Genomic DNA, 27961 nt, shown 5'->3' on the forward strand with positions numbered 1-27961 from the left:
AAGCAGATCCAGGCAGACGTCAAGCCCAGGGCTCTGAACTGAGGGGTGTGGACAGGATGGTGCTTTTCCTCTTTGTTTCCCTTCCCAAGCGAAGAAGGATTTTGCCTCGTCCCGCCAACTCAGCAGGGAGGGAGTGGATGCTTTGGTAGGTTCCCTTTGCTGAAAAATGGCCAAAATTAAGCTTTGCCAACGGGCAGGGAGATGGCAGTGCAGGAGCAGAGCAGTGTCTCGTTCTGTATCACACAGGGCCAAACCCACGTGTGCATTAAGGGGACCAACAGTATAGTCTGTACTGCAGGTTTTATAAAAGGTTTTGTCTTCTTTTTAAAATTAATAACCTCATTTGAATGTTCTCCCCTTTTCCTTATGGTAATTCAGACTGTAGAAATAAGTGGCACAGGGAGCATCTTCATTGCTGCTTTGTTGTTCTTACCTTTCGTTTCCCCTGTGCTGGGTACCCTAAAGATGCACAGGACATGGAGCTCAGGTGCTAAGTGTTTGTTTTTATTGTAATCAGTGTTATTGCTACAAATGCCCCCTTTCCAACCTGCCCGCGCCTTTCTCCCAAAGGTGCAAAGAGCTGTGGGTGGTTCCTGGTGGGTTCCCCACGTCCTGCTGTGCCCCAACTGCACTGCCCATCTCATGCTGAGCACACACACAGACCTTGCCAAACGGGGATCACTAATCTTTGCTTTTCCTGGTTTTCCTCCAGCCGTTGGGAGAGGTCAGGGGAGAGCTGTGAACTCTTCAAATTATATTCTGAATAGCTTCCCTTTTGCCCGTTGTATTCATTTGCACTAATCAGTCTCTTCCCCGTTATCGCCGGGTGAGTCACTCACAGCTCCCCCCACTCCACTTGTGGAGTTTGCACAGTGTGGTCGATTATGACCCAGTTTGGGTAATTTGTCCTCCTAATGATTCATTTATCACCATCCAGAACCCACTTCAGCAAAACATTTTAAATGGGCTTTCAAATGCTGTACTTAGGAAGAATTAAAATAAGCACTTGCTGGAGTGGTCTGGAGGTAGAGAAGTTGCGTGTGATCAGCTCCTCCCTCACCGACGGCGCTGACAAACGTTCCCACCTCGCAGCATTTTGCGAAAAGTAACAATTGGAGATAAATAATTTTGATAAGCAGAATCAGATAACAGCAGCCTGTCGGTCCTGATTGGATTTGACACCGTGCTAACATCCATCTTCCCCAAACCGCTGCACTGACGCGAGGCTTCCCCGCTGGAATCTGCCTGGAAATTATAAAACTGTCCAAAACGTACAAAGAGATTTATTTCAGTTCCGAGGTCATTGATTTGCAAGGGAACAACGGAGGAAATCACGGTATTTGGTGGATGCCTTCGAAGCACATTTATGGAATTGATTCTTTTGCAGCCAAGTGCAGAAGAAATATCAAGTAGAATTGCCTCAATTTGAAGGTTGCTCCACATGGCCAATAGCTCTGCAGCCAGTACAGCTGCTTTTATTTATATATATATATATAAACACACATAAAAATATAGATATAAAAGCCTTTACCAGCTGAGTCGTGACAGGGAAAAAATCTACCCGGGTCCAAGCAATGTTCTTACATCATTACTAAAACTCTTCTCTAGGTTTTGACTTAAAACACACTGAAAATTAAATCCCGACTAAATAGGTTGGGGAAAGTTTTAACGTGTGAACATGTTGACTCCGAGTGCCACTAAATACTTGGTTTAATTTGCATTTGTGAGAAAATTTTCCCCTTAAAGCAGCAGCAGAGCGTGAGCAGTGGTACCGTGTAGAGTTCCAGGATGGGGCTTTTACACCTTATTAGCACTGCAAGGAAGGGAAAAACACTTTAAAAGGCATTAAGGGGGAGGCGAAAAGAAGTCATTAAAAACATATTTGTCAGCTTCCAGAGATGCTAATGAAGAGGAACGTAATGATATGAACAGCTTGAGATCGTCTTCTTTTCCAGGGAAAACTTAAACCTCACGCGCTTTTTTCATCTTGGTGGGGAATTACTAATGAAGCCTCTTCCCAGGACAGGGAGCGATGTGGGGGTTTAAGATGTGGCCAAAAAAAAAAAAAAAAAAAAAAAGCCTTATGTGTGCAGTTCTCCTTTGTATCTATTTATATTTAAATTATAATTATTTATTTTTAACACATAAATAAAAGCCATTAGAAAGAGCGACAGGAGGAGGCTACAGAAAAAAGCTAAAAAATGGTGGTCTTACACCTAAATATGGAGATCTTACGCCCTAAATGTTATTTTTTGGTGGTGGTGGCAGTGTTGTGCGTGTCTCATGAAGAGGAAAACCCATGAGAAGGTGTGTGATACTCTCACAGCAATCACTTCCAAGGCGGAGGAGCAATCCTGGGGGGGAAGAGGGAGGTTGTTTTTGCTTTTCATTAGCCTAATCTCGTCAGAGTTTAATAGCAAAAACATGATAAACCTCGTGTTCTTTTCATTAGAGAAGCAGCCTGTATCTCGTCTCCTCTTGTTCCTCCCGTGCTATCTGCTGGCTTTATTAAAGAGTTTATCATTTTGACTCCTCATGCAAATCACAAAGGGACTGGAAGGATTTGATTTGAGCTGAAAAATTGTATTTAGGTGAGTCCAGTGGAATAACGCGCCGTAATTGGCACCTAAATCTGCTTTAGGCAGATGGTGCCGTCGATTGTGCCAGCAAATTACTTCTTGACCACGGCAACTTCTCTGCTGTGTGCTATTTTGCAGATTTAAATCAAGCCTTTTTTTTTTCTTGTCAGAATACCAGTTGGAAGTATCTGGAGGTGTAATTTTAAGCTACTTAGTTCTAAAGGTTTTAATGCGGAGAAATGGATCGAAATCACAGCAGATGTAAATTTATAAGGCGTCTTTGCCTCAGTGTAAAAGCAATATCCAAAAAAAGTGTTACTCAGGCTGAGAACTACAACTGGGACAGTTTTCCCGCTTGTGTTGGAGGAAGAGCTAGGGCTGAGTGCTAAAAATTTATGCAAACAGTGCACTGATAGAGCCTACAAACGTACTTATCTTGCCTTTTTCTCCCATTACCTTCATAACCTCTGACGATAACTTAGTGATCATCAGCAAAAGGGCCCTTTTCATGAGAAACATGAAGAGTATGTGGAAAGGTGGTGTTTAAAACACTGCACAGAGATACCCCATGTGGGATGGTGTTCCCCGTGCGAGCACAGCACTGCCAGCCCCACACTGAGATGATTCAAACAGCGTCTCCCACTTCCCCGAGAGTGTCTTAAAATTGTCTTTGCCATGTGGTTAAAATACACACTTTGATTCTCACGGTGGTGTTTTCAGCCTGAGCTCAGCTGCAGTTAAAGACTCAGCTTTCCGAAACCAAAGCGGAGCTGTTCGAGCTGTTGCACGTTCCCAAGAGACGCGCTCCGAGAAAATAAAAGAGCTGCTTAGGGGTGAAACAAAGTCACAGTTGCTGTCAGCCACAATCAGAACAGAAATATTGCAAATGGTGGTTAAAAGGGAAGAGGAGGAGCCAGCTGGGCTGGCTGCTGTTTGTCTGCTCTACCATCGGTAAATCAGCAGTAGCACCAACGAAACAAGTCGTCTGAGCCCCACAAATATGAAGCACTTTGCAAGGGAAAATCAAACTGCAGGGCTGTGTGAATCACTGCTCACCCTGTGATTCTGTGGTGTTTGTTTTTATCCTCTGTGTGTGTTTTATGAGCTGTTTTTCAGTTGCCCTCTTGGCCAAGCTGACCCTCTTGGAGCAACAGCAGTTGCTCCAGCTGAGGCTGTTGTAGAGACCCCCCAAGGCAGCTCTCCATAACCTAATTACAAGCCAGCTGCAGGTCCAGCACCCCTGGCATATCCAGAGAAACCTCCCCAAAACACAGTCCTTTATAGCCTTTGCTTTTCACCGGCTACCTTTGATTTTCCCCCTTTATCAGGCTGAACAAAACATGTGTTTTAACTCCAGCTATCAATAGGCGTCTGGAGGTTTTCGCAGCTCGGGATTTATTGGGGGAGGAATTTGGAGTTAATGGCCCTGTATTCGATGCTGTTGCTAAGAAACCCTGGCTTGGCTCTGCGATGTCCCTTTGCAGTTTGGCGAGTTTGTCCAGAGCAGGGTGTGCTCCTCTCACAGCTTGCCCGGCTCAGCCCTCGACAAAATGAAGTGGGAAGCCAATTTTCCCTGTATTTTCTACCCACCTTAGCCCTTGGTTTCTGAAGTCATGAACCCCTTTGGCACTTGCCTGCAGGCAATTATGTATTTACTGAGCGGATTTCTAGTCTGGTGTTGCGTGTCTTGTAGCTTGAAGGGAGATACTGTCATCTGGCAAGAGGCAGAGGGACAATTTAAAAGCAAAACCCATCTGTTTTACACTGGTAACGTGCAGCTTTCTCGTTGCCATGGCAAACCTGGAGTGAGGAGCAGAGAGCAACGTTCAGGTGAGGGAATGATGCCTAGGCAGGGTGGCAGGTTTGGGGTCATTTTCTTTTTAATGGGCTGCAGAAATCCACAGGGATGAAACCAGGGAGTTTCCTGGAGCCACCACCATCTATTGGTCTGAGATTTGTCTGGGAGAGCCCAGGAACCCTTCACTGAGTCCTTTAGAGGCTTAATGAGGCCTCATTTATCCAGTGCCTGCTCTGGGTTTGATGCTGGGCAAGCAACGTGGTTCCCCTGAGCCTCCATTATTTCTGATATGTGGGTGGAAGGAAAATGCTGGAAGCTGGAGATGAAGATGAGGTTTCTAAAGATTGCCTTTCTGCTAAGAAATATCTTTGTAAGTAGAAAGGTCTTTCTACTTAGAAACCTTTCTACTTAGAAGGGTGTTTCTTATGCTCATGTTTCCCACGGGTGTCTGGAGCCCAGTGCTTCACTCAGCCATTGCTGACTCAACCTGTGTCAGGTTGGCCTTCTCTGAGCCCGAAATCATTGTGAGACATTGAGAAGAAGCCTCCTCAGAGAGGAGACACCTCATTCTGATATGGTGGCATTGACAAGGATCGAGTCCACCAAAGACTTTGAAGTTTCTCTGGTGAGAGCAGAGGTGGCCTCTCTGCAGCTGGAGTTATTTAGGGGGTTGTTTCTTATTTATACACCACAATGTTTTGCATTGCTATTGAAATTGAACAGATTTGGTGCTGATTTCGCCCTGACCTTATAAGAAACAGAGTAAATAAACCTCTTGCACTGTGTGGTCTCAGCTCACCCTCTGCGGCTTCTCAGGACACCCTCAATCCGACACCAAAATTAGCTGATGGAGCTGTATCATTTTCCTCTCTTCTGTCTTTGGCCATAATTAACAGGGACACTCTCTGTCAATCAAGTGTCAAAATGAAATGCTTTCCCTTCATCCATCAAAGTGCTTGCACTGAAGAGAATGGTTGTTCCCTTGGGCAGCTGCCGGGGAGCAGAGCCATGGGCTGGGGTTATTAACAGGCAGAATTAACTTTTAATGTTAATGTTGTTGTTTACGCTTGTTCAGGAGCCTCAGGAAGATGAAAGGCTCTCAGAAACTCTCAGTCATTCTCATTGTCACCAAGGGAAAGGCAGCTGGAGCTAAAGCTGCTCAGCATCTGAGGAGTGAGACCAGAGGACGTGTTGATCAGCCTCGGGGGTTTGTCACCATGGTCAGGGCAGGGTGATGTGACAGCAGGTCAATGTGTCTCATTTTGAGGCCTCTCCCACCTATCAAGGGCTGGACACTCAGCATTGCTGCCTTCCTTGACCTGCACCTTCAGGAGTGTTTCAGTTCCATCTTCAAAACCAACTTGGATGCCCAAATGCCTCAGTTGTATCAGGAGCTGTGGGTGTGTTTGGAAACAAGACAGGTCTCTGAATCACTTCAGGGACGTTTGAACACTTTAACTGAAGCCTTTTCTATTTACCAAATATTCCATGTCATGGAGAAGAGGAAGACATTTTAGGATCTCCTGCTCTGTGGCTGTTGTGCTCTCACCTGCCTTGCTGGGGCACTGCAGTGATCTCATGGCTGCAGGCTGAGCAACCTGCTTGGGCTTGGCTCAGGAACATGCATGATGGAAAAATCCCAGTCCTTCCAAGTGCTGACTTCAAAATGCAGAGTCCCCAGTCCCAAACTGGTGACAGTTATTCCTCATGTCCTTTATTAAAGTTTAATTTCACTGCTTTGCCAAACAATCCTTTCTGCAAAGGCTTGCAGATGAAAGTGAGGAAAGGAGGTTAATGCAATATCCCTGTCTGCAGGGATATTTGGGTTTTTCACTGCTTTCAAATTGCTGAAATAAATGCCACCAGCAACGTTTACAAATGCAGAGTGAGTAATTTAAACAGAAAATCGGTTGGTCATGAAGTCAGGGTTCAAAGCTAAATCACAAATCCTAAGAAAGTCAAATCAAAGAAGACATTGTCTTCTGCAGGGAGAGAGATTTAGAAACAAATTATTTTTCCCTCTGGTCACCAAGAAAAATGCAGTTAAGTGTCACATGAGACTTTATTACATGAAAAAGATTGAGGAGGTGCTGCCTCCCCACTGCACATCCCAGTGGATGCAGCAGCTGAAAGCACCTTAACAGGAGCATCTACTAAACCTAATATATAAAAAATAAAGATTCCAACTCAGACAAACATTTAAATACTCTGTAATTAGGATTGAAAGCCTTCTTGTTATGTTTTTTTTTCTTTTTTTTCTGGAAATGTCATAATTTTGACAACTGATCGTGCTCAGGTAGAATGAAAACAACACAACAGAAAAGAAATGGAAAGTTCTGTTCAAATGCCATCCTGAAAAACGGAGGAGGATGTGCTTAAGCAGCATCAGGACTTGCATGTTTTCTAAATGAAACCTTCCAATTGCCTTCCCTTTAAAAACTTGTGTTTTTTTCCAGTGAAATAAAAGGAACACGGAGGAGTTGGACGCATTTCCCGTGTGGGCGCTTTCCCAGGTGCCACATCCACGTGTTTTATGGGTATTTCCAGGGGTGATGATTCCACTGCTTCCCTGGGCAGCCTGTTCCAATGCCTGACCACCCTTTATGTGAAGACATTTTTCCTACTATCTAATCTAAACCTCCCCTGGCACAACTTGTAAACCTGCTGCTTGGATTACTTGTTCTTACTTATAGGGAATGTTAAGTCTGAAGCTGTAGATACAGACAGAGTTGATCACAGGATAGTAATCTTTACAAAAAAAATAACCTTTTGTTGCATTTTAGAGATGTAGTTTACAGAAATAGCAAGCTTAAATACTGGTCTGGAAAATCTGCTTTATTTTAGGAGGAGTTGATTCAGTTCTGTGCCAATAAAAATAAATGACACACTGAAGGAGTGTCTTGAATGTGAAGGTTTTGCTCCAAAGATATAATCGTGGCAGGGTTATTAAATGCTGAATATAGTCTCATTTTAAGTTTATTTTCTAGATGGTTATTTTTTATTCCACATAAATAGGGTCGGGGATATTGGTACAAGTCAAAATCGGGCAGAATTGCATAGATTACAATTAATCCAAAATATCCAGGGCGTTGTACATCCATAGGTGTCATTATCCCAGGAGTTGAATAGTTTAAATGGATGAAAAGAGCTCCAGATTTCTCAGCCTTCAGAAGGAATTAATGCTGTTTCTGCACATCGTGGATCAATGGGCCTGGGCTGAGAGGAGCACAACAATGATCCGTGAGGAGCTGAGCACGTGGGGGCTCCTGGGGCAGTGTCAGTGCAGATGGAGCATCTGGTGTGGTCCTCAGCATCACCTTTATCTGCTGCAGGAACCAAATCCCCCTCCCAGGCTCCCTGAGACAGCTGGGTTTGTGCAAGTGCTTGATAAAGCTTGACCCTCTGATCCGCTGTACTCAGCCGAGCTTTATCAACCTGTGTTTCCACTGTTTGAATTTCAGCTTTTTCTAATGCTCTGCCAATATAGTGAGGGTTTTTTTTTTTTTAAAAAAAGATAGGATTGCTAAGCCCAGCGTTTTGTTAGTGTCACACCTAAGGCTTTAAGCAGCAGAGTTGCTCAAGGAGGCAGCTTCCCAAAGAAAATTTAAATACTTGCTTCAACAATGCTCTACATCCCTTCTTTTATCCACAGACGGCAAATAAAGGCACATGCAGAGAAAGACTCGCAGGTTGCCAGGTTTTCATGACTTTATTGCAAGTCCCATAATCGCTGGCGTTTTTCTTACGTGGCAAATCTGTTCAGTGTTTTGGGTTTGGGTTGGTTGGTTGGTTGGTTGGCTTGGTTTGTTCTGCTATTTCTGGTTAAAAGAAGTGTCATGTTGAGGGTGAAACAAAGACCTCAAGGGCTGATGTGAAGAAGCTTAGTTTGTTTGATTTTTGCATCTTGTTTTTTAAGACTCTTTCGGGGCTTCTGGTGACCCTCTCCCATTACTGCAAACCCAGCAGATTAGCAGGACAGTATTAATTGGTCTCTCAACACTCACAACAACACATAAAGCTTCGTTCTCTTCCAGATGTTTGGTGGGAGTCAAACCAAGCCCAATTGTCTTGTAATAACTGAAGTTCATTCAAACCCCAGAAAAGCCTGTGATTTGTGAAATCCCCTTCAGGAAGAGTTTTCTTCCACCTTTGACAGTGAGGAGATGGATCATCCTGTTTGCAGCAGGAGCTGCTTGTTAAACCAGAGCAGCTCCTAATTTGTAGTTGAGCAGCAGGGAAAAGCCAAACAAGTCCCTCACCAGTAGTGGCATCTGACTTTTGAGGTTCATAATGTTTCCATGGGGTACAAAATGTGTGTTTTCCCATGGGAAGCCGAAGTGTTCAGGGTTTAGGTGACCCATCCAAGATCCTGGAGGCAATTTTGGGTGAAGTAGGAACCAGTCCTCCTGCATGCCCCCATCCAAGACCCTAAATGCAAGCACAGATGGGCATCACTCCTCTGGAGCCAGCTCACAGCAGCTGAGGATGTCTGGCCTATGATGTCGCTGTGCTGGCACACGGAATTCCTCTTGTTCCCTTCCTTTTTTTGTCTAAATAAAGTAGCTATTGTTTGTGCAGTATAATAGTTGCACAATCAGCTAAGGAGGCAACAAATAAATGATTACCCAACAGAAAGAAGAGAGAGAGAGCAGCAGCTGCAAAGCTGGGTGGGTGTCACCGGGCCGTGTCCGTTCTTTGGAAAGGGTTCTCTGGTTCTTGGCAAGAGTCGATGGAGTTTGTCTTGCAGGGGTTGGATTTGCTGGTTTGGAGCCGTGCCTGCCTTGTTTCTCAAAGTTTGACATTGTTCCTGGCCTGGCAGTTCGCAGCTCTCTGGGGATTTAAGCATCTGAAATATTTCTGTAAACAACAATAGCCCAGCCATGAAGGTTGGGGTCCAGTTTGCTGCGGGATTCGTGGGCTCGTTTGGCTCGAAGCACTGCTGGAAGTGCTTTATTCTCTGCTCCAGATCCATGCGCCCATCATGATCATAAACATATCAGAGGAATTTATATGAACTTGAGTTTTTTTCTCTGAGGTTAAATGGGAATTTAATTTAATTTTATTTTATTATTTATTAATCTAAGTAATGCAACTGGGGTGAATAAGCAAGTTTTCAGGGATGGGATCACTTTGACACTCGATGGCATTCTTGTCACTCAATAACATTCTTGTAGTTCTAGTGAGATTTTACCCAAAGAGAGCAATATTTTTATTTTCTAAATGATCCCTGAGAGTATTTTAGGGAAAGTAAACACTGAGCCTTTTGATTTTTAAATTTTTGGCCAAATCGTAGTGAACTTCATCTCCCTACTGTGAGACATTAGTTGTGATTTAGATCTGCAGAAACTGAGACAAAGAAGAAAAGTCCTTTCCAAAGGATTGATTAAAAAAAAAAGCTCAGAAAGACAAGGCAAAAGCAACAGTTCATCTTTCTCTTCTCAGTTCAGGCATATTTTGGATGCACGAACTGGAGTTTTTGAGCAGCAGGTGGTTTCTCCAAGGAGAATGTGGACATCTGTCCTTGTAGATGGTTCTGAAACTCCCATCCCTTTACTGCTCAAATATGAGCTTTTAAATGGAATAGGAGTGTAGAGAGAAATGACAGAATTTATGTCTGTGTTGCTGCATTCAGAATATATTCATGTTTTTAAGGACAATACAAAATGGACATTTAAATTGAAACGGTTTAAAAACCAACCTCGAAAGAAGCTTCTGCACCATAAAAGGGTTGTCAGCGAAAAACTTGGATTATTTAAGAGACCTCCACTTCTTGATGGTGTTTGAATTTCCAGAAAGGTCGGATTTGTAAAGGGAAAGTAACAAGCTGAAAAAAATGACCGGCTTTATTGCTGAGCATCTTTTCCTCTGGAAAACTCCGGTGCCATTTATTGGTCTGGTGGCTTCCTCGTGCGCATGGGAAGCTTGGAAGGCAGCTCTTTGCCAGTTAGACACAAAGCATTTAGAGCCCAGAGAGGCCAGCTCGTTAGTAATTACTGTAATGGGTTCTTTGCAGTGTTTCTTGAAAGGTGATTGAGCCCCTAATGCAGACCCACGGATTTTTTTTTTTTCTTCACTTAATGGTGTGGTAAATTATTCCTACGAGGGGGCTCGTTGAATGCCTCCTCTGAAACGAGTTAAAGACCACAAAGGAAAGAAAGGGCTGTGGGTCTCTTCTTGACAGGAGCAGGAGAAAATATTTATGGAGTGGTTCAGACTGAGATCTTCCTGGTGTTTCTGCAGGTGAGGGGGAAGTTGTGTCGTGTCAACAGCAGCTGACACAAGCACGTGGATGGGGCAGATGGTTTGAAGGTGGATTTTTCAGCTGCAAAGTTGCAGGACAGCCTGGGAAAAGGAAAATCAGCTCATATGGTTCAGAGCTTGTGATCCTGATGCCCATGAGCTTTGCAGATCAGCCTCTCATCTGGTTGGTAGTGAGAGGTGTTAAACCCCTCGGGAGAGGGGAACAGGTTGGATATTAGGAAAAATTTCTTCACTGGAAGAGTGGTTCAACTTTGGAAAGGGTTCCCCAGGGAAGTTATGCAGTAATCATCCCTGGAAAGTGTTCAAAAAATGCGTAGGAGTGGTGCTGTGTGATGTGGTTCAGTGGACATGGTGATACTTGGTTGAAGTTTGAACTTGATGATCTTGGAGGTCTTTTCCAACCTCAGATGATTCTGTAATTCTGTGAGCTTGGCTTTTACAAAGGGAGATTTCTCCGACTGCTAAGTGAATTAATTAATTTATGTGTCCAAATGCAATTAGCAAATGCTACAGTAGGAAAGGCTTCCTGATCAGAATCATCAATCAGGCAAAAATAAATTGTTGTGTGTATTGAATGTCCTCTTTTTTTTTGAACCCAGCAAGAGACCCATCAGACAACCCCAATAATAAAAATAAGACTGTGTTATATTTATAATTTAGCTCCTAATATACTGGAGAGGGACTTTGGACAAGGGCCTGGAGTGACAGGACATGGGTAATTGCTTCCCAGTGCCAGAGGGTAGGGTTAGATGGGATATAGGGAAGGAATTCTTGGCTGTGAGGGTGGGCAGGCCCTGGCACAGGTTACCCAGATAAGCTGTGGCTGCCCCATCCCTGGAAGTGTCCAAGGCCAGGTTGGATGGGGCTTGGAGCACCCTGGGCTAGTGGAAGATGTCCCTGCCCATGGCAGGGGGTGGGACTGGATGATCTTTAAGATCTCTTTTAATCCAAACCATTTTATGATTCCATAATGTGGGAGATGCTGAAAGTCATTTGGTTGTTTCAGGGGCCCCACATGTTACCAAACCCCGTGGCTGTCTCTGATGGGGCAGAGTGGGAGAACACAGGGAGAACTCCTACAGGGGAGGCCCGAAGTGCCTGGAGAACTTTTATTTTCCCTCCCTGCAAAACCAGTAGATGTGGTTTGAGAAGCTCTTCGGTAACACGAAGCCATAATGAATTGCACCTTTTTAACCCCCACACATGATTGTCTCTGCAGACACTCCGAGAGCCTCGTTAGCCAGCGAGGTTCCCTGGCAGGCTGGAGCTCTCAACACGCTCCTTTGGGATGGGTTTTCAAAGGATCTGTGCCTGCAGTGCAGCTTCTTGACTTTGCTCTCCGTGGGAGCAGATCTCCAGTGGCGAGTGCTGGCTGCTCACACTTAAATGTCCTCTCTATTTCTATGCAGCAGAGCCAGGAGATGAGTCCAGGAATCCTCGTGCAGCCTCCCTTGATAAAATTATGTCGTGTCCGTCCTCTTTCATTTAGTCACTCCTGCTGGCGAGACTTAATTTTAGACTCTGCTGGCTTTTGTCAGTAGATCTCAGGATATATTATCTATGCTTTATTTTATTTTGTGCTCATCTGGGCAGTAGCTGGAGTGTATAAAATGGGGTCTCCTGGAACAACTTTATTGCTTCAGCCTCTTCCTTGAATGAGTTTTTGGCGCAAGTGTAATTTTTCCCTCGTCTCGGGCAGAAAGCAATTTCCTTTCTCCCCTGCACGTCCTTCAGGCTCTGGTGATTCTGCCCTGCAAAAAACCAACTTTGCTGACCTGTTCTCGCTCCTGGGGGTGGCAGATGGTCCTCACCTGACCACCCCAGCACAGCACATCCTCTCTGAGAGCAGCAGGGAGAGCCACAGCCTCCCGGAGAGATTATTTGCTCTCTTCTCGTAGGTGACGTCAGAGCACTAACAGAGGGTTGTTACGGTTCCTTCACCTCTTGAAATTGTTCCTTGCAGTGAGGAAATGGTGAAATTGCAATGGGAGACGCTGGGGTGCTGACAGGACTTTGATAGTTGTAACTTTTATTTAGCTGGTTGTCTCACAGAGTTACTGATGTGTTACCAACCTCGAGCCAAGAGGAATGATACAACAAGGGAAAAGTGTCATCTCCAATTTTTTTTTTCTTTTCTTTTTTTCCTTTCAGGGGATCAAGAAGCATCTTTTAATTTCCACTGAACATACCTGTGTTTATGTCTGAGGTCCATATTTTTTCTTTTCTTTGAGAAAGAATCTTACCTCTTTGTCTGGGTTAGTGAAAGTACTGCTCAGTAGAAATGTTTGAGCTGTAACGTTGTGAGGGACAGAGGGTTTGCCTCATTATCCATGTCCCTTAGCTTTTTAGAGGGCAAAAGGCAGGAAATTTCTCTTGATTTAAATGAGAAATACCAAATTTCTTCTGCTGATGAGGAGGGCCCTTTGGAAGCAGTTTTGCAGACTGACACAGGACTTCCAGAAAACCACTGTCAGGAATGGTTTGGTCTTTTCAGCTTCCTTTGTTTTCACTTTGTGTGTAGGCTGGAGGTTTGGAAATGCTTCTTTTACTTTCATGAGGAAGACACAGAGGATCTTATTTTCCAATACTGTTTCCATCATGCTCATGGGAAAAGGTTTGTTTTGCTAAGCAGAGTTTAAACACAGCACCATGGCAGATCCCTATAAAAATCAGCCCAAGTCAATACTGATCTGCTTTTCCCACATGCTTACTGGGAAATATTTCTTCTGATTTCTCTGGCACTTCTCTAAGCCCAGAGAATGACAAATGAGAGAAGCATTTGCCCCCCTGAGCTTCTTGTGTTCTCCAACAGAGCAAAGAGTAAGAGCAACTCCAAAGAGTGAGGGAGGAAATATCGGAGAATGCAGAGCTCTTGCCTCAGATAAGGAGGTTGGAATAACTTAGGATAATGTAATTTAGTTTGTTTTGAATTACTTTAGAATCAGAAAGCCTGGGAGAAAGGCTCCAGTGTAAATCTGGAAGGTAGCCATCAGCTCGAGGAGGAGAACTCTGCTATACATTTGCATTACTGGAAGCAGATGTGGGCTTAGGGCTGCAGCCAAAATCTCAGAGTATGAAAGGAATGATCTGTCCTCAATTCTTTGCTGGTCAGAAAGGATGGGAGGAATCAATACTCGTGCATTAGTGCTGGGAAGGTGGCTTTCAGGACTGATTTATCTGATAGAGATGCTGGTTCAGTCCAGGAGTGATAATAAAATCAAAAATAAGAAAATCAACTCCATCATTGCCTGTGTGCTGCCAGGTACCTACTGTTCTCCTGCATGGAAAACCTGCAGCTCCCTGGGGCTCGGGAGTGTTGGTTGGTGGGAGGGCATATGATTACAAAGTGATTTTTTAATGGTGGCTTGGGGAAGCTCAGCTGCACGTGGTTTCCATCACCCTTACACTGCTCCCCCAAAATCCAAGTCCTGTGCAGGGCATCACCCTGGGACACCCTCAGCTTCACCTGCACTGACCCATGAGCAGGAGATGTTTGGCTCTCAAGCAGGAGGGTGGCCTGGCTTGTGATGTACAACACTGTGTGATGTGCCAGAGTCCCACCCATCAGTCAAATTATTGTGCCATCAAGATTGGCACTGGCACAGGTTGCCCAAAGAAGCTGTGGATGTCCCTGGATCCCTGGAAGTGTCCAAGGCCAGGTTGGACAGGGCTTGGAGCCACCTGAGCTTTAAGATCCCTTCCATCCCAAACCATTCCATGATTCATTGTATGATTTATGGTGTGGTTGAAAATGGACCCATCCATCAAGGTGAGCCTCCAACACCTTTTCTACTAGTGAGGAGGTACATGAACACCCTGTGAGTGGAGAATCCCCCCAGTCCCCTCCAGACACTCACCAAGACATTGTATGGCACAGATTTTATTTTATTCTTTCAAATAAAAGATGAACCCACTCAGTAAGGAGGATTCTGCTCTTTCCCTGCTGCATTTTGGAGCCATACCTGTGATTTGTTGTGGCTCTTTTGTCTGGGGAAGATTTGTTCCTCAACAAGCAGTTTCTGGCTAATCTTTACCACTTCAAATTTTGTTCTGAGATCTGCTTCAGACAGAACTGGGTCGAGTATATTGCAATTGCCTTGTGTTCTTAAAATCAGTTTGTCAGAGACTCCTGAATAACACATTGCCTTATTCATAAACAGCCTGAGCAAGCCAGGATTTGCAGGATGTTCAGTGTGTGTGACAGTGATGTGTTACTCTGAGCCACGAGATTATCAAAGGCTTCCACTGCCTGAGCCACCAGCAGAGAGAAAATACGACCAAGAATCATCTGAGCCTCATTCATTTAATGAGCCGCCGGTAAAAAATGAAACCTCCAAACCTGTGACGGCTGAAAAGCAAATTGCAGGGGAGATTTTTCAAATCCGTGGAAACCCAAAGCTTTTCGTTGGGCAGCAATAGATTTGGCCACATTTGGGTTCATATAGAAATTGCAGCTTCATAAAGTGTGTGATGTTGCAGGGGCATTTCTATGAGCCGTGGATGGGGTGATTTCTGATGTGCAATGACTGGGAGCAGAATCTCGCATGTAACACCTGGGCTTTGACCACATGAAGGGGAATTTAAAAGATTAACAGTGATTCAAATGCCCATAATCGTGAAGGAAGAAAATGAGCGATATTTTAGTTGTTGGTCTTGCTCACTCCTACCCTAGCTAATAAAAAGCCAGTTTTTCCAGCTTCTACCTTTCACACAGTCCTGACATTCTGGGTCCCTGCACATGGGCTGAAAGTAGAGAGACTGACTTTTAAAAATCATTTTCCTGTTTTTACTCCAGCCATGACCTGTTACTTGAGCTTAGAAACATCACCATAGAATCCTAGAACTGTTTGGGTTGGAAGGGAGCTTAAAGACCACCTCATTCCAACACCCCCCTTTCCACCAGACCAGGTTGCTCAGGGTCTCACCCGCCGGTCTTCACGATGCCTTGGCTGGTTCTCTCAGGAGAGGGGGCAAGGGAGGCAGTGGGGACCAAGTTCCAGCTGCATTTTCCAAAAGCGGATGGCACTCACCTGAGAAAACTCTGCCAGCTCCCTCCAGCCTGATTTCACTCCTGTTTTGCCTCCCCTCTCTGTCTCCACAGCCGTTGAGTCACTGCACTCCTTGAACGACCAGATCTCCCATTTCATCGTCAACAAGTCAAAAGCGCTGGATGAGGATGAAGATGCCTTTCTGCCCAGCGAGAAGGAATCCCTGAAAAGTGCCATGATGCTGATGAGGCACCTCCTGATGGATGCACAGGTAGGGAGGGAATCAATAAGCTGCCATCTGTTAGGATACGAGGAGGGCACGTTGCAGGGGTACGGAGGAACACGTCATCTTTCTGTGTGGTTTTAACAGTGGAGAGCATTAGTCCCTGACACTTCTTTAAAACCGACTTTGGCTTCTGAAATCTGCAGCTGTGGGAAGGACACCTCATTGCACGGAGCATGCAGCTTGTGCTGGGGCTGAGTCTCAGATTTAGGGCTGAAAACGGCTCTTAATTTCAGGAGAAAATACAGCAATGTGCCCATTGATGGGAACACAGCAATAACCCCATTGATGGGAGTCCAGCGTCAGCACTAGCTGACTAGAAAATCATTTTTCCACTAAGCATCTGTGCTGAATGCCAGCTTTAGAAGTGCCAGACTCATAACTGAGCTGTTGGTTTAGCCAAGCTCTAAAATGCCAGTTAAAAGTCATGAAATGATGTGCAGATGTTTCTTTGTGCCTTTGCTACTTCCACATAAAATCTCTCTCTCTGTAGCTCTGCTGCGTTGCAGGGTTTCCTTCAGCCTGCAAAAGAACACCCTTTGAAACATTCATGATATTTTGTCTTTTCATATTCTCTTTTGGTCTTTATTTGCAAAGCCTGGATGGAAAAGGGCAGCTTGTGTGACAGGGTTGTTTTAGAGACAGGGTGGTCTCCTCGTCCTTCCCTGGCAAGGCCTGAAATCAGGCAAAGGAGGCCTGAGGTTGTCCTGAGCTCTCCAGGACTGGGGATTGCCTGGTTTATTCCCATATTCTCCCACTGGAGCTTGGTGGTTATCTTCTCTCAAAGGTTTTGGTCCTAATTGCTCTGGCTGACAGGGATCTTAGTGCAGGTGGGAAGTGCTTGGGAATTCCTGCTGTTTGTGGGACGTGTTTTAATGCTGGGCATTTTTGGACAGGGAGTCAGTCCAGGCTTTGGAGGCTGTGGGACTGCACAGGGAGCAAAGCATTACATCTGTGCTCAGGATTTCATGTCTGTGATGGTGGTGTTGGTCTCATTTTTGGTGCATCTTTAGCCGGTTATGCTCCATTTCCCCCAAGCTGATGGAGAACATGAAGGGTTTGGTTGTGCATTTGGCTTTGCTCCCCACAGTCAGTGCTGCAGGTGGGAAGAGAATCACATAATCATGGAATGGTTTGGGTTGGAAGGGACCTTAAAGCTCATCTCCTTCCACCCCCTGCCTTGGGCAGGGACACCTCCCACCAGACCAGGTTGCTCCAAGCCTCCTCCAACCTGGCCTTGGACACCTCTAGGGATTTGGAACAGCCAGGCATGAGGGAAGGCAGATGCTTACAGGCATCTGCATGTGGCAGATTAAATATGGGGCAAAAAGGTACCTGTTGATAATCCCCTTGTGCAGGAGTTCTTTTTTTAGTGCCTGAGAATTGCTTTCCTACTTATCAGCTGTCCTGAATGCATATTAATCAGTGCCTGTGATAGCATCTCCTAATCAGTCTCTCTAATAACAATGGAGAAATGTCAAGTGCTCCTGCATCCTCGTGATGCTCCTGGAACCCTTCCCAGAAAGGACAGGATGTGTTTCTTTTTGCCTGGGATTTTCAGGTTGAAAGAATGACAAGGTGGGAAGTGGTAAACTAAACAAGTGATAACATCCAGTAAAAAACCCAAAAGCCCAATAAAATAAATCATCTGAGGAATGGAAAAAAACATGAGTCTGGCAGGAATATCAACAGGAATATCTCCTCCAGTGTGTGCATATAAATCCATGCTAACCCTGACTGCAGAGTGCCCTATGGCTCTAATCACACAGGAGGAAAAAAATACCACCGATGCAATTATCTCCCTTCCCTTCCCTGCTCTCTTTGCTTCCCAGCTAGTGGTTTTATGGGAAGATGGAGCCCTGCAGCTCTGAATGGTATTGATTGTGTGAGGCTCTGTACAAAGATAAGCTGAAATCCAGAGTGGCCCTTTCACTCCCCTCTCTTGGCATGGACCTGATTTTAACCGGTAGATAATTTGAGGGAAAGAACATCCAGCGTGAAACTTCAGGTAGAAAACGGTTGGACTGCTAACCCAGCAGGAGTGACTGGTCAGAGGGGACAGTTAATGGGCATTTCTCACTTCTCTGCCATTATTATTCCACCTTGCAGAGGCAGGGATGGTGTGGGGATGATGCCTGGTGCCTGCTGCCCTTCTGGCATGGAGGGAAATTGGAGACATTTTTAGAACTCTGCCTGGACACACACCAGGAGATGTGAATGAAGCAAAGGATCCACCACGGATCTGACTTTGATCTTGAGTCATTTCTTTGGCTTAAGATGAATCACGAAACCAATCAACAGAGTTTTCCACCAGCTTGGAGAAGGGAATCCACAGCACAGAGGCACTGGGGAGTTTGTCTGGGATTTCACAGCTGTATTTTCTGATAGTCAGAACGTGGACTCTGTGCTGCTGAACATCAGCCCAGTCCATTAATTAGATTGTATTTACTTCTCCCTTGGCTTCTTAGAAGAACCTCTTTCCCCCATCTGTTTTGTCAATTTACTCTGCTTTTCACTGATTTTCATGCCCTGGTTTTGTGGTAGTGAGGTACGAGCAACTGTGGTAGCAGTGACTCTGGCTTTGTAGGGGAAATTTGCTGTGCTGGAGGTTCAGTGGTTGGTAAACACAGGATAGAGAAACAGCTGTGGGATGGGGAGAAAAATCATCTTATCTCTCGTATACCATGGTTTTCTATGGAGAATGGGGCATTTCCTTGTGTATTTTGCACTCCTCCTGCCTCAAGAAATGTCTTTGCTGGCAGATGAGGTGGGGGAATGGTGCTGGGGGCTGTGGCGTGGGCTGGCCAAGAGGCTGCTGACCTGTCAGCCCCATCAGCAGCACTGAACTGCACGCAGGGATAGGTAATAAGCTGTGTGGAGCCCCTCAGCAATAGGCTGTCAGCTCAAATTCTGCCCAGGGAAGACAGTGATTTAATGAAAGTCATTACAACCTGCAGGATCTCTTGACCCCAGTGGTTTCCATCCGTCCCACACCCTGGATAGGATTTCCTCGTCAACGAAAACCCCCCGGGCGCATGGATTGCTCTGGCTGCTGGGCTGGCAGAGCTCTGCAAAAGGAGCACTGCCCTCCCTCTGGAAGAGGGTTGGGGCTTTGCATCTCCAGATTGCTCATTTCTGGTATTTTCTTCAGGTTTGCAACAGGTTCCTGATAAGCAAGCAGTGCTCAGTGAGCCCTCATCTCCATAGCCCACCTGAAGAGGGGGAGGGAGCAGGAACGGTGTCCTGTGAGCTAAACACTGTGCTGAGATAATGCAGATGCATTTAGGAGGACGGAGAGAAAAGGTGCATTTATCCTCCACGGCATGTCCCATCCTCCACGTGGTGCAGGAGGGAATAAAAAACTGCCCTCCTGCCAGACGGCCCCGAGCTGTGCAGGGACAGCAGCCGGTGACACACTGTCACTGCTGTCAGTCATTCCTGACAGTCCTATTATGCTTGGAAAGGATGTTTGCTCCCTGCCTGTTGTTTTATAGTCCTCAGAGGTGGAATTTTATAGCCTAGGAGTGTGGATTTTTTTTTTTTTCCCCTTAGACATTTCCCTAAGCAGGATTTATTGCTTCTGAGACGCACGTGAAGTGAATCCTTTACGTCTCCAAACTTTAAATCACCCCCCCTAGCTTTGCCTAAATGACTTTTTGGTTTGTTTTACTCGACTTTCTGTTCCTAATTGCTGCAGTGAGAGGCTGGACTGGAGTGGAAGAGAAGATACAGCATCCAAGGGCTGAGCCATGGGCATCAGCTCTAATCCAGCTGTTTGCCCAAGGAATTTGTCTGATGAACAGAAAAGGTGCATCCAGGCACCAGTACCAGCCCTAGACAGAGAATATTCCCTGTTATGTGAAGGAACATGTGTAATTTTGCTGGATGCTTGCCCTGAAAAAGCCAAGCTCTCAGGAAGTTTAGTCCATTTAGTTCCTCCCATTAAGTGTTTAATTGACTTCAAGTGGATTTGAAGTTCTTTTGGGGGAAGTACCATCTTCTTAGTGCCTCTCCCAGCAGTGCTGTGATTATCACCAGGTGTTGGTACAGGAGGAAGGAAGAGACATCGAGACCCTCTTTGGATTTGGATTGGGCTTTTTGAGTGCAATCATATCACAGATGATGACTTAAGAACAAGATCAGGTTTTGGGAACACCTGGCTCAAATTTACTTGGATTTCAGTTGCTGTCTAGGCATGAGGGCATAGAGAAATTCGGTTGTTTCTCTGCTGAGGGATTCATTTATTTCATAGGTAAAGACAGAAAATCAACCTGCTGGTACTTCTAACCTAAACTGTTAACAAAATAGATGGTCATTGCCCAAAAATCACAGGGGAAAGAACCCTTTCACTTACATTTTGAGGTATTTTTTCTTTAAATTCTGGTGTTTGGGTTTTGTTTGTTTGTTGTGTTTTTGTTTTATTTGTTTGTTTGTTTGTGGTTTTTTTGGTGTTCTTGGTTTTTTTTTACTTGACTCCAAACCAAATGGCTCCAGCACTCACTGACTGGTGGGAAAAACCTTTAGCAGGTGTCTACCAAGACAGGTCTGTAGATGTTGCTGTAAGCTGATACCAGTTTGGGTAGAGGATTTTGTCCTGGTTTACTTAGGAAAATATTTGAGCATTTGTGCTGTCACCACCATCCTGTAAACAAATCATTTAAGGTGAGAATCTTTCAATTTTTGGAAACAAGGAAAACCCACATGGCATGACTTACATTTAGCCATTCAACATCCCACCAGCTGTTTGAGCTTTGGGTTTTTTATATTAACCTCCATTTTCTAAGGAGAAAAAACACATTTTTTAAAAACCCTTTTACATTATAATCTCTTCTGCAGTGTTCCCTGTTGTCTTTCTGAGCAGGCTGTTACTGAGGTGGCCGTGATAATCACTGCAGAATGAGTAGCAGGGTAGTGCTATTTCCCCAGCTGACCTTTAAAAATAGTTCTTATTCTCTGCAGAGGTCTGTTGTATAAAACCAACCATGTCCCTGCAATACTTTGTTTGCTGCTTAAACACTTCCCACCATCTGTTCCTCAGACTTTTAGCAGACAGCTTCAGGGGCAAAGCCCCACAACCTTTATTTTCACACGAGTGGGTCATATTAATATCAACAGGAAGTGCAGGGAAGGGAAGGTTTGCTCTGTGTTTTAACAAACCGAAGTTATTTGAGCACTGAAAGCATCCTGGCCACACTGATGTGTTTCAGAGGATGCAGAAATGGATGTGGTGTGAATTTTCTATTATGGAATGTTATCAAAATGCAGCTGTAAACTGATGCTTACCTATCTCAGTGCTCACTTATCTCGGTGTTCACATTCCAGCAGCTGGTTTGGCTTGGAAAACAGTTGCAGTTCAAATCAGGACGTATTTAGAGGAAAATCTAAAAACCAAACTTGCTGCTCTGCATATTGTGATTTTTCACCTCAATCTTGCCCTCTCATTTCCATGAGAAGGAACCTTCTTAGCTACTTCCAAGCCAGCAGCACCTCTTCTAAGGATCCCTCTAGGTCTAGCCTGACAGGGAGCACAGAAGACTGGCTTGTGTTGAAGGGGGAGAAGATAAAAGGCAGAACCTCTCAGGCTTTGTCAAGGACCACGTTGTGTCTAATGGCTCACTAGCATGGGTTACAGGAGCCCCTCAATGTGTGCCTGACAAACCACTGCCACTCCTCACGGTCTGGGAGAGGAGGGAAAACTGATTTGTGGGCTGCCTATATTAGTTAAAATTATTTGGAGAGTGATGTGCTGGATACTGAGGGGAGATCAGAGATACCTCTAAAACAGGTGAGCTGGAATGTGCAGAATTTACCAGCCCAGCTCTGGGCATCATCAGTCACCCACAAATGGAGGGGTTTGGTAGGAGCTGTGACCCTCCTGGATGGTTTAATTTGGGCTCCCTGGCTGTTCATCACCTGGTTTTAGCCACCTGTTGGCTAAATATATTGGAGGGAGATTGGAACTAGACGATTTGTAAGGTTCTTTCCAAACCCAACCATTCCACGAGTTTGTGACTGATTCATTCAAAGAGGGTTTCTGCTGATTTTGTCCTTCATTTTTAGTGTTAAGGGAGAGACTTTCTGAAATGTGTGATGTCATTTGGTGAATATTAAGTGACAGAGAAAATGTCCTCACTGTGTATAAATTGAGGGGAAAAAAAGGGGTTTGCACAATCTCTGATGCATGACCAAAGATACCAAAATCCCTGTAGAGTTCAAAACAATCTGTCTTGGGTGTCTGCTGCCAGTGAAGGAAAAGGTAAACCAGATCTGAAGAGAATTTCCCCCTGATTATTTGAATTGAATGAATCTCTAGATACCTAAACCTGGAAAACTCGCCTTGCAACAAATCCACGCCGACTGAACATTTTAGGCCAGGTGACCGTGGCTGATCCAGGGTCTGCTTTAGCCTGTTATTGAAACCCCAACCCTTGACCCCTCCATCCTCCACCCCACCCCACAGTGGCCCCATGGCACCAAGGGGGCTCCTGCCATTCAGCTGGGGCAGGAGGAGCAGGTTTGTTTCCCTCTGTCTGACACCCCCGTGTGCTCAGCCTGGTGCTGGGATGCCGAGGACGAGCAGTCGTCACTGCACGTTTTTCAGCGTTGAGGCTTGGCAGGGTTGTCATCTGAGGGTCACCGTGGCCATTTAGCTCCAGCTGTCCCCTGGCCAGCCTCTGCTCCCACCCTCCCCTGGGACTGGGAAGATAAAGGCATCTTGAACGTGTTAAATCTTCATCCATACAGAACATGACTGTCTGCATCATGAAGGGAATCTCAATTCCGCTGGTTCTCCGTGAGCAGCTCTGTGCTGCTGCTGAGGCTCCTGTGATCCCTCCTTCCCCAGGATGTGGCTCAGTTTGTTCTTTGCCCGTTGGGGGTGTGGTAATTCTCAATGTGCTTCGCTCAGAGTGGTGCTGGGGGCAGTGGAAAAAAGCAATTCCCAAGGCAGGGAATCAGACCCCATCACTATCACGACTGGGGAATGGCTTAACTGAGCTGATCCTGGAAATGAAGCAGGACTTAGGAGGGGGTGGAAAACTATCTTCATAAATTCATCCTGTGGCTGGTGGTGGCCATGCCTGATTCAAAACCTGTGGAATTATCTGAGCCAGGACTCAAACTAAGGAAGCTTGCAAAACGATTGTGAAAGTGGGAGTTGCAGCCTTGGAGAAAGATCAGCTCTTTTCCTCCTATAGCAGAGCAGAATGAATTTAAGAAGTTTTTGCCTTAGAAAAAAAAAATCTGTGCTTTTCCCACCCCTCAGGGGGACAAACCTGAGCTGGAACCATGCAAAGGATGGACTCTGTTGCCCATTATCACTGCAAAAAATATTTATGTGGCTAAATAATGATGCTGAAAACCAAAATTACGTTTGCTGTAAGAACTGCCCCACTGATGGTCATTCAATGGGTACAAGGTGGTTCAGCACAGTGATATTGGGGCAGTCCTGTGACACTGGGGCAGTTCTGAGCTCATTCTCCCTGTTTCTTATTTTGCTCTCCTTTAGAACTGGAAAAAGCTCCAGTTATTTTGAGTTAGGTGATACTGCTGTTGAAAGCTCAGGAATGCTTTCAATATTTGCAACCCTGCAGGAGTAGAGGACTAAAAAAAAAAAAAATTAAAAAATAAATCACTTGTACAAGGAGAAGAGCATAACCTCGTGTTGAAAGGGTGCAGGAGCGAGGTTCTCAACAGGTTTGCTGTTTGTTTAATTGCTTATAAATTAATATTGACTTTTATGTTTTCATTATGATGTGGAGGGTCAGCAAGAGAAGAGAGAGGATGGTCAGTGGAGAGGTCAAGTTGGGGGTTGTAAGGCAGCAACTCAGAGAGAATTATTTNCCCCCCCCCCAGCTTTGCCTAAATGACTTTTTGGTTTGTTTTACTCGACTTTCTGTTCCTAATTGCTGCAGTGAGAGGCTGGACTGGAGTGGAAGAGAAGATAACACAGCATCCAAGGGCTGAGCCATGGGCATCAGCTCTAATCCAGCTGTTTGCCCAAGGAATTTGTCTGATGAACAGAAAAGGTGCATCCAGGCACCAGTACCAGCCCTAGACAGAGAATAATCCCTGTTATGTGAAGGAACACGTGTAATTTTGCTGGATGCTTGCCCTGAAAAAGCCAAGCTCTCAGGAAGTTTAGTCCATTTAGTTCCTCCCATTAAGTGTTTAATTGACTTCAAGTGGATTTGAAGTTCTTTTGGGGGAAGTACCATCTCCTTAGTGCCTCTCCCAGCAGTGCTGTGATTATCACCAGGTGTTGGTACAGGAGGAAGGAAGAGACATCGAGACCCTCTTTGGGTTTGGATTGGGCTTTTTGAGTGCAATCATATCACAGATGATGACTTAAGAACAAGATCAGGTTTTGGGAACACCTGGCTCAAATTTACTTGGATTTCAGTTTCAAGGCATGAGGGCATAGAGAAATTCGGTTGTTTCTCTGCTGAGGGATTCATTTATTTCACAGGTAAAGACAGAAAATCAACCTGCTGGTACTTCTAACCTAAACTGTTAACAAAATAGGTGGTCACTGCCCAAAAACCATAGGGGAAAGAACCCTTTCACTTACATTTCGAGGTATTTTTTCTTTAAATTCTGGTGTTTGGTTTTTGTTTGTTTGTTGTGCTTTTGTTTTATTTGCTTGTTTGTTTGTGGTTTTTTTGGTGTTCTTGTTTTTTTTTACTTGACTCCAAACCAAATGGCTCCAGCACTCACTGACTGGTGGGAAAAACCTTTAGCAGGTGTCTACCAAGACAGGTCTGTTGATGTTGCTGTAAGCTGATACCAGTTTGGGTAGAGGATTTTGTCCTGGTTTACTTAGGAAAATATTTGAGCATTTGTGCTGTCACCACCATCCTGTAAACAAATCATTTAAGGTGAGAATCTTTCAATTTTTGGAAATAAGGAAAACCCACATGGCATGACTTACATTTAGCCATTCAACATCCCACCAGCTGTTTGAGCTTTGGGTTTTTTATATTAACCTCCATTTTCTAAGGAGAAAAAACACATTTTTTAAAAACCCTTTTACATTATAATCTCTTCTGCAGTGTTCCCTGTTGTCTTTCTGAGCAGGCTGTTACTGAGGTGGCCGTGATAATCACTGCAGAACGAGTAGCAGGGTAGTGCTATTTCCCCAGCTGACCTTTAAAAATAGTTCTTATTCTCTGCAGAGGTCTGTTGTATAAAACCAACCATGTTCCTGCAATACTTTGTTTGCTGCTTAAACACTTCCCACCATCTGTTCCTCAGACTTTTAGCAGACAGCTTCAGGGGCAAAGCCCCACAACCTTTATTTTCACACGAGTGGGTCATATTAATATCAACAGGAAGTGCAGGGAAGGGAAGGTTTGCTCTGTGTTTTAATAAACCGAAATTATTTGAGCACTGAAAGCATCCTGGCCACACTGATGTGTTTCAGAGGATGCAGAAATGGATGTGGTGTGAATTTTCTGTTAAGAAATGTTATCAAAATGCAGCTGTAAACTGATGCTCACCTATCTCAGTGCTCACTTATCTCGGTGTTCACATTCCAGCAGCTGGTTTGGCTTGGAAAACAGTTGCAGTTCAAATCAGGACGTATTTAGAGGAAAATCTAAAAACCAAACTTGCTGCTCTGCATATTGTGATTTTTCCCCTCAATTTTGCCCTCTCATTTCCATGAGAAGGAACCTTCTTAGCTACTTCCAAGCCAGCAGCACCTCTTCTAAGGATCCCTCTAGGTCTAGCCTGACAGGGAGCACAGAAGACTCTGGCTTGTGTTGAAGGGGGAGAAGATAAAAGGCAGAACCTCTCAGGCTTTGTCAAGGACCACGTTGTGTCTAATGGCTCACTAGCATGGGTTACAGGAGCCCCTCAACGTGTGCCTGACAAACCACTGCCCCTCCTCACAGTCTGGGAGAGGAGGGAAAACTGATTTGTGGGCTGCCTATATTAGTTAAAATTATTTGGAGAGTGATGTGCTGGATAATGAGGGGAGATCAGAGATACCCCTAAAACAGGTGAGCTGGAATGTGAAGAATTTACCAGCCCAGCTCTGGGCATCATCAGTCACCCACAAATGGAGGGATTTGGTAGGAGCTGTGACCCTCCTGGATGGTTTAACTTGGGCTCCCTGGCTGTTCATCACCTGGTTTTAGCCACCTGTTGGCTAAATATATTGGAGGGAGATTGGAACTAGATGATTTGTAGGGTTCTTTCCAAACCCAACCATTCCACGAGTCTGTGATTGATTCATTCAAAGAGGGTTTCCGCTGATTTTGTCCTTCATTTTTGGTGTTAAGGGAGAGACTTTCTGAAATGTGTGATGTCATTTGGTGAATATTAAGTGACAGAGAAAATGTCCTCACTGTGTATAAATTGAGGGGAAAAAAAGGGGTTTGCACAATCTCTGATGCATGACCAAAGATACCAAAATCCCTGTAGAGTTCAAAACAATCTGTCTTGGGTGTCTGCTGCCAGTGAAGGAAAAGGTAAACCAGATTTGAAGATAATTTCCCCCTGATTATTTGAATTGAATGAATCTCTAGACATCTAAACCTGGAAAACTCGCCTTGCAACAAATCCACGCCGACTGAACATTTTAGGCCAGGTGACCGTGGCTGATCCAGGGTCTGCTTTAGCCTGTTATTGAAACCCCAACCCTTGACCCCTCCATCCTCCACCCCACCCCACAGTGGCCCCATGGCACCAAGGGGGCTCCTGCCATTCAGCTGGGGCAGGAGGAGCAGGTTTGTCCCGTGTTTCCCTCTGTCTGACACCCCCGTGGGCTCAGCCTGGTGCTGGGATGCCGAGGACGAGCAGTCGTCACTGCACGTTTTTCAGCGTTGAGGCTTGGCAGGGTTGTCATCTGAGGGTCACCGCGGCCATTTAGCTCCAGCTGTCCCCTGGCCAGCCTCTGCTCCCACCCTCCCCTGGGACTGGGAAGAAAAAGGCATCTTGAAGGTGTGAAATCTTCATCCATACAGAACATGACTGTCTGCATCACGAAGGGAATCTCAATTCCGCTGGTTCTCCGTGAGCAGCTCTGTGCTGCTGCTGAGGCTCCTGTGATCCCTCCTTCCCCAGGATGTGGCTCAGTTTGTTCTTTGCCCATTGGGGCTGTGGTAATTCTCAATGTGCTTCGCTCAGAGTGGTGCTGGGGGCAGTGGAAAAAAGCAATTCCCAAGGCAGGGAATCAGACCCCATCACTATCACGACTGGGGAATGGCTTAACTGAGCTGATCCTGGAAATGAAGCAGGACTTAGGAGGGGGTGGAAAACTATCTTCATAAATTCGTCCTGTGGCGGGTGGTGGCCATGCCTGATTCAAAACCTGTGGAATTATCTGAGCCAGGACTCAAACTAAGGAAGTTTGCAAAATGATTGTGAAAGTGGGAGTTGCAGCCTTGGAGAAAGATCAGCTCTTTTCCCCCCTATAGCAGAGCAGAATGAATTTAAGAAATTTTTGCCCTAGAAAAAAAAAATCTGTGCTTTTCCCACCCCTCAGGGGGACAAACCTGAGCTGGAACCATGCAAAGGATGGACTCTGTTGCCCATTATCACTGTAAAAAATATTTATGTGGCTAAATAATGGTGCTGAAAACCAAAATTACGTTTGCTGTAAGGTTGGCACTGATGGTCGTTCAATGGGTACAAGGTGGTTCAGCACAGTGATATTGGGGCAGTCCTGTGACATTGGGGCAGTTCTGAGCTCATTCTCCCTGTTTCTTATTTTGCTCTCCTTTAGAACTGCAAAAAGCTCCAGTTATTTTGAGTTAGGTGATACTGCTGTTGAAAGCTCAGGAATGCTTTCAATATTTGCAACCCTGCAGGAGTAGAGGACTAAAAAAAAAAAAAAATTAAAAAATAAATCACTTGTACAAGGAGAAGAGCATAACCTCGTGTTGAAAGGGTGCAGGAGCGAGGTTCTCAACAGGTTTGCTGTTTGTTTAATTGCTTATAAATTAATATTGACTTTTATGTTTTCATTATGATGTGGAGGGTCAGCAAGAGAAGAGAGAGGATGGTCAGTGGAGAGGTCAAGTTGGGGGTTGTAAGGCAGCAACTCAGA

The 27961-nt window shown here is 45.1% G+C and overlaps 1 protein-coding gene across 1 annotated transcript in view; it reads left to right on the plus strand.

Moving 5' to 3' along the window:
- Window positions 1-15897, plus strand: part of LOC114065120 (putative uncharacterized protein C1orf196) — a gene marked incomplete at its 3' end in the record, with an annotated part of 45397 nt that extends 29500 nt beyond the window's left edge. Inside the window, exon 2 of the mRNA XM_027898769.1 lies at window positions 15740-15897. Coding sequence (XP_027754570.1) covers window positions 15740-15897 — 158 coding nt within the window. The remainder of the gene's footprint in view (window positions 1-15739) is intronic.
- Window positions 15898-27961: the final 12064 nt, after the last annotated feature.

The sequence above is a fragment of the Empidonax traillii genome, unplaced genomic scaffold, assembly GCF_003031625.1.
Source record: "Empidonax traillii isolate 1590-97213 ecotype Southwest subspecies unplaced genomic scaffold, ASM303162v1 scaffold623:size392626, whole genome shotgun sequence".
Taxonomy (NCBI): domain Eukaryota; kingdom Metazoa; phylum Chordata; class Aves; order Passeriformes; family Tyrannidae; genus Empidonax; species Empidonax traillii.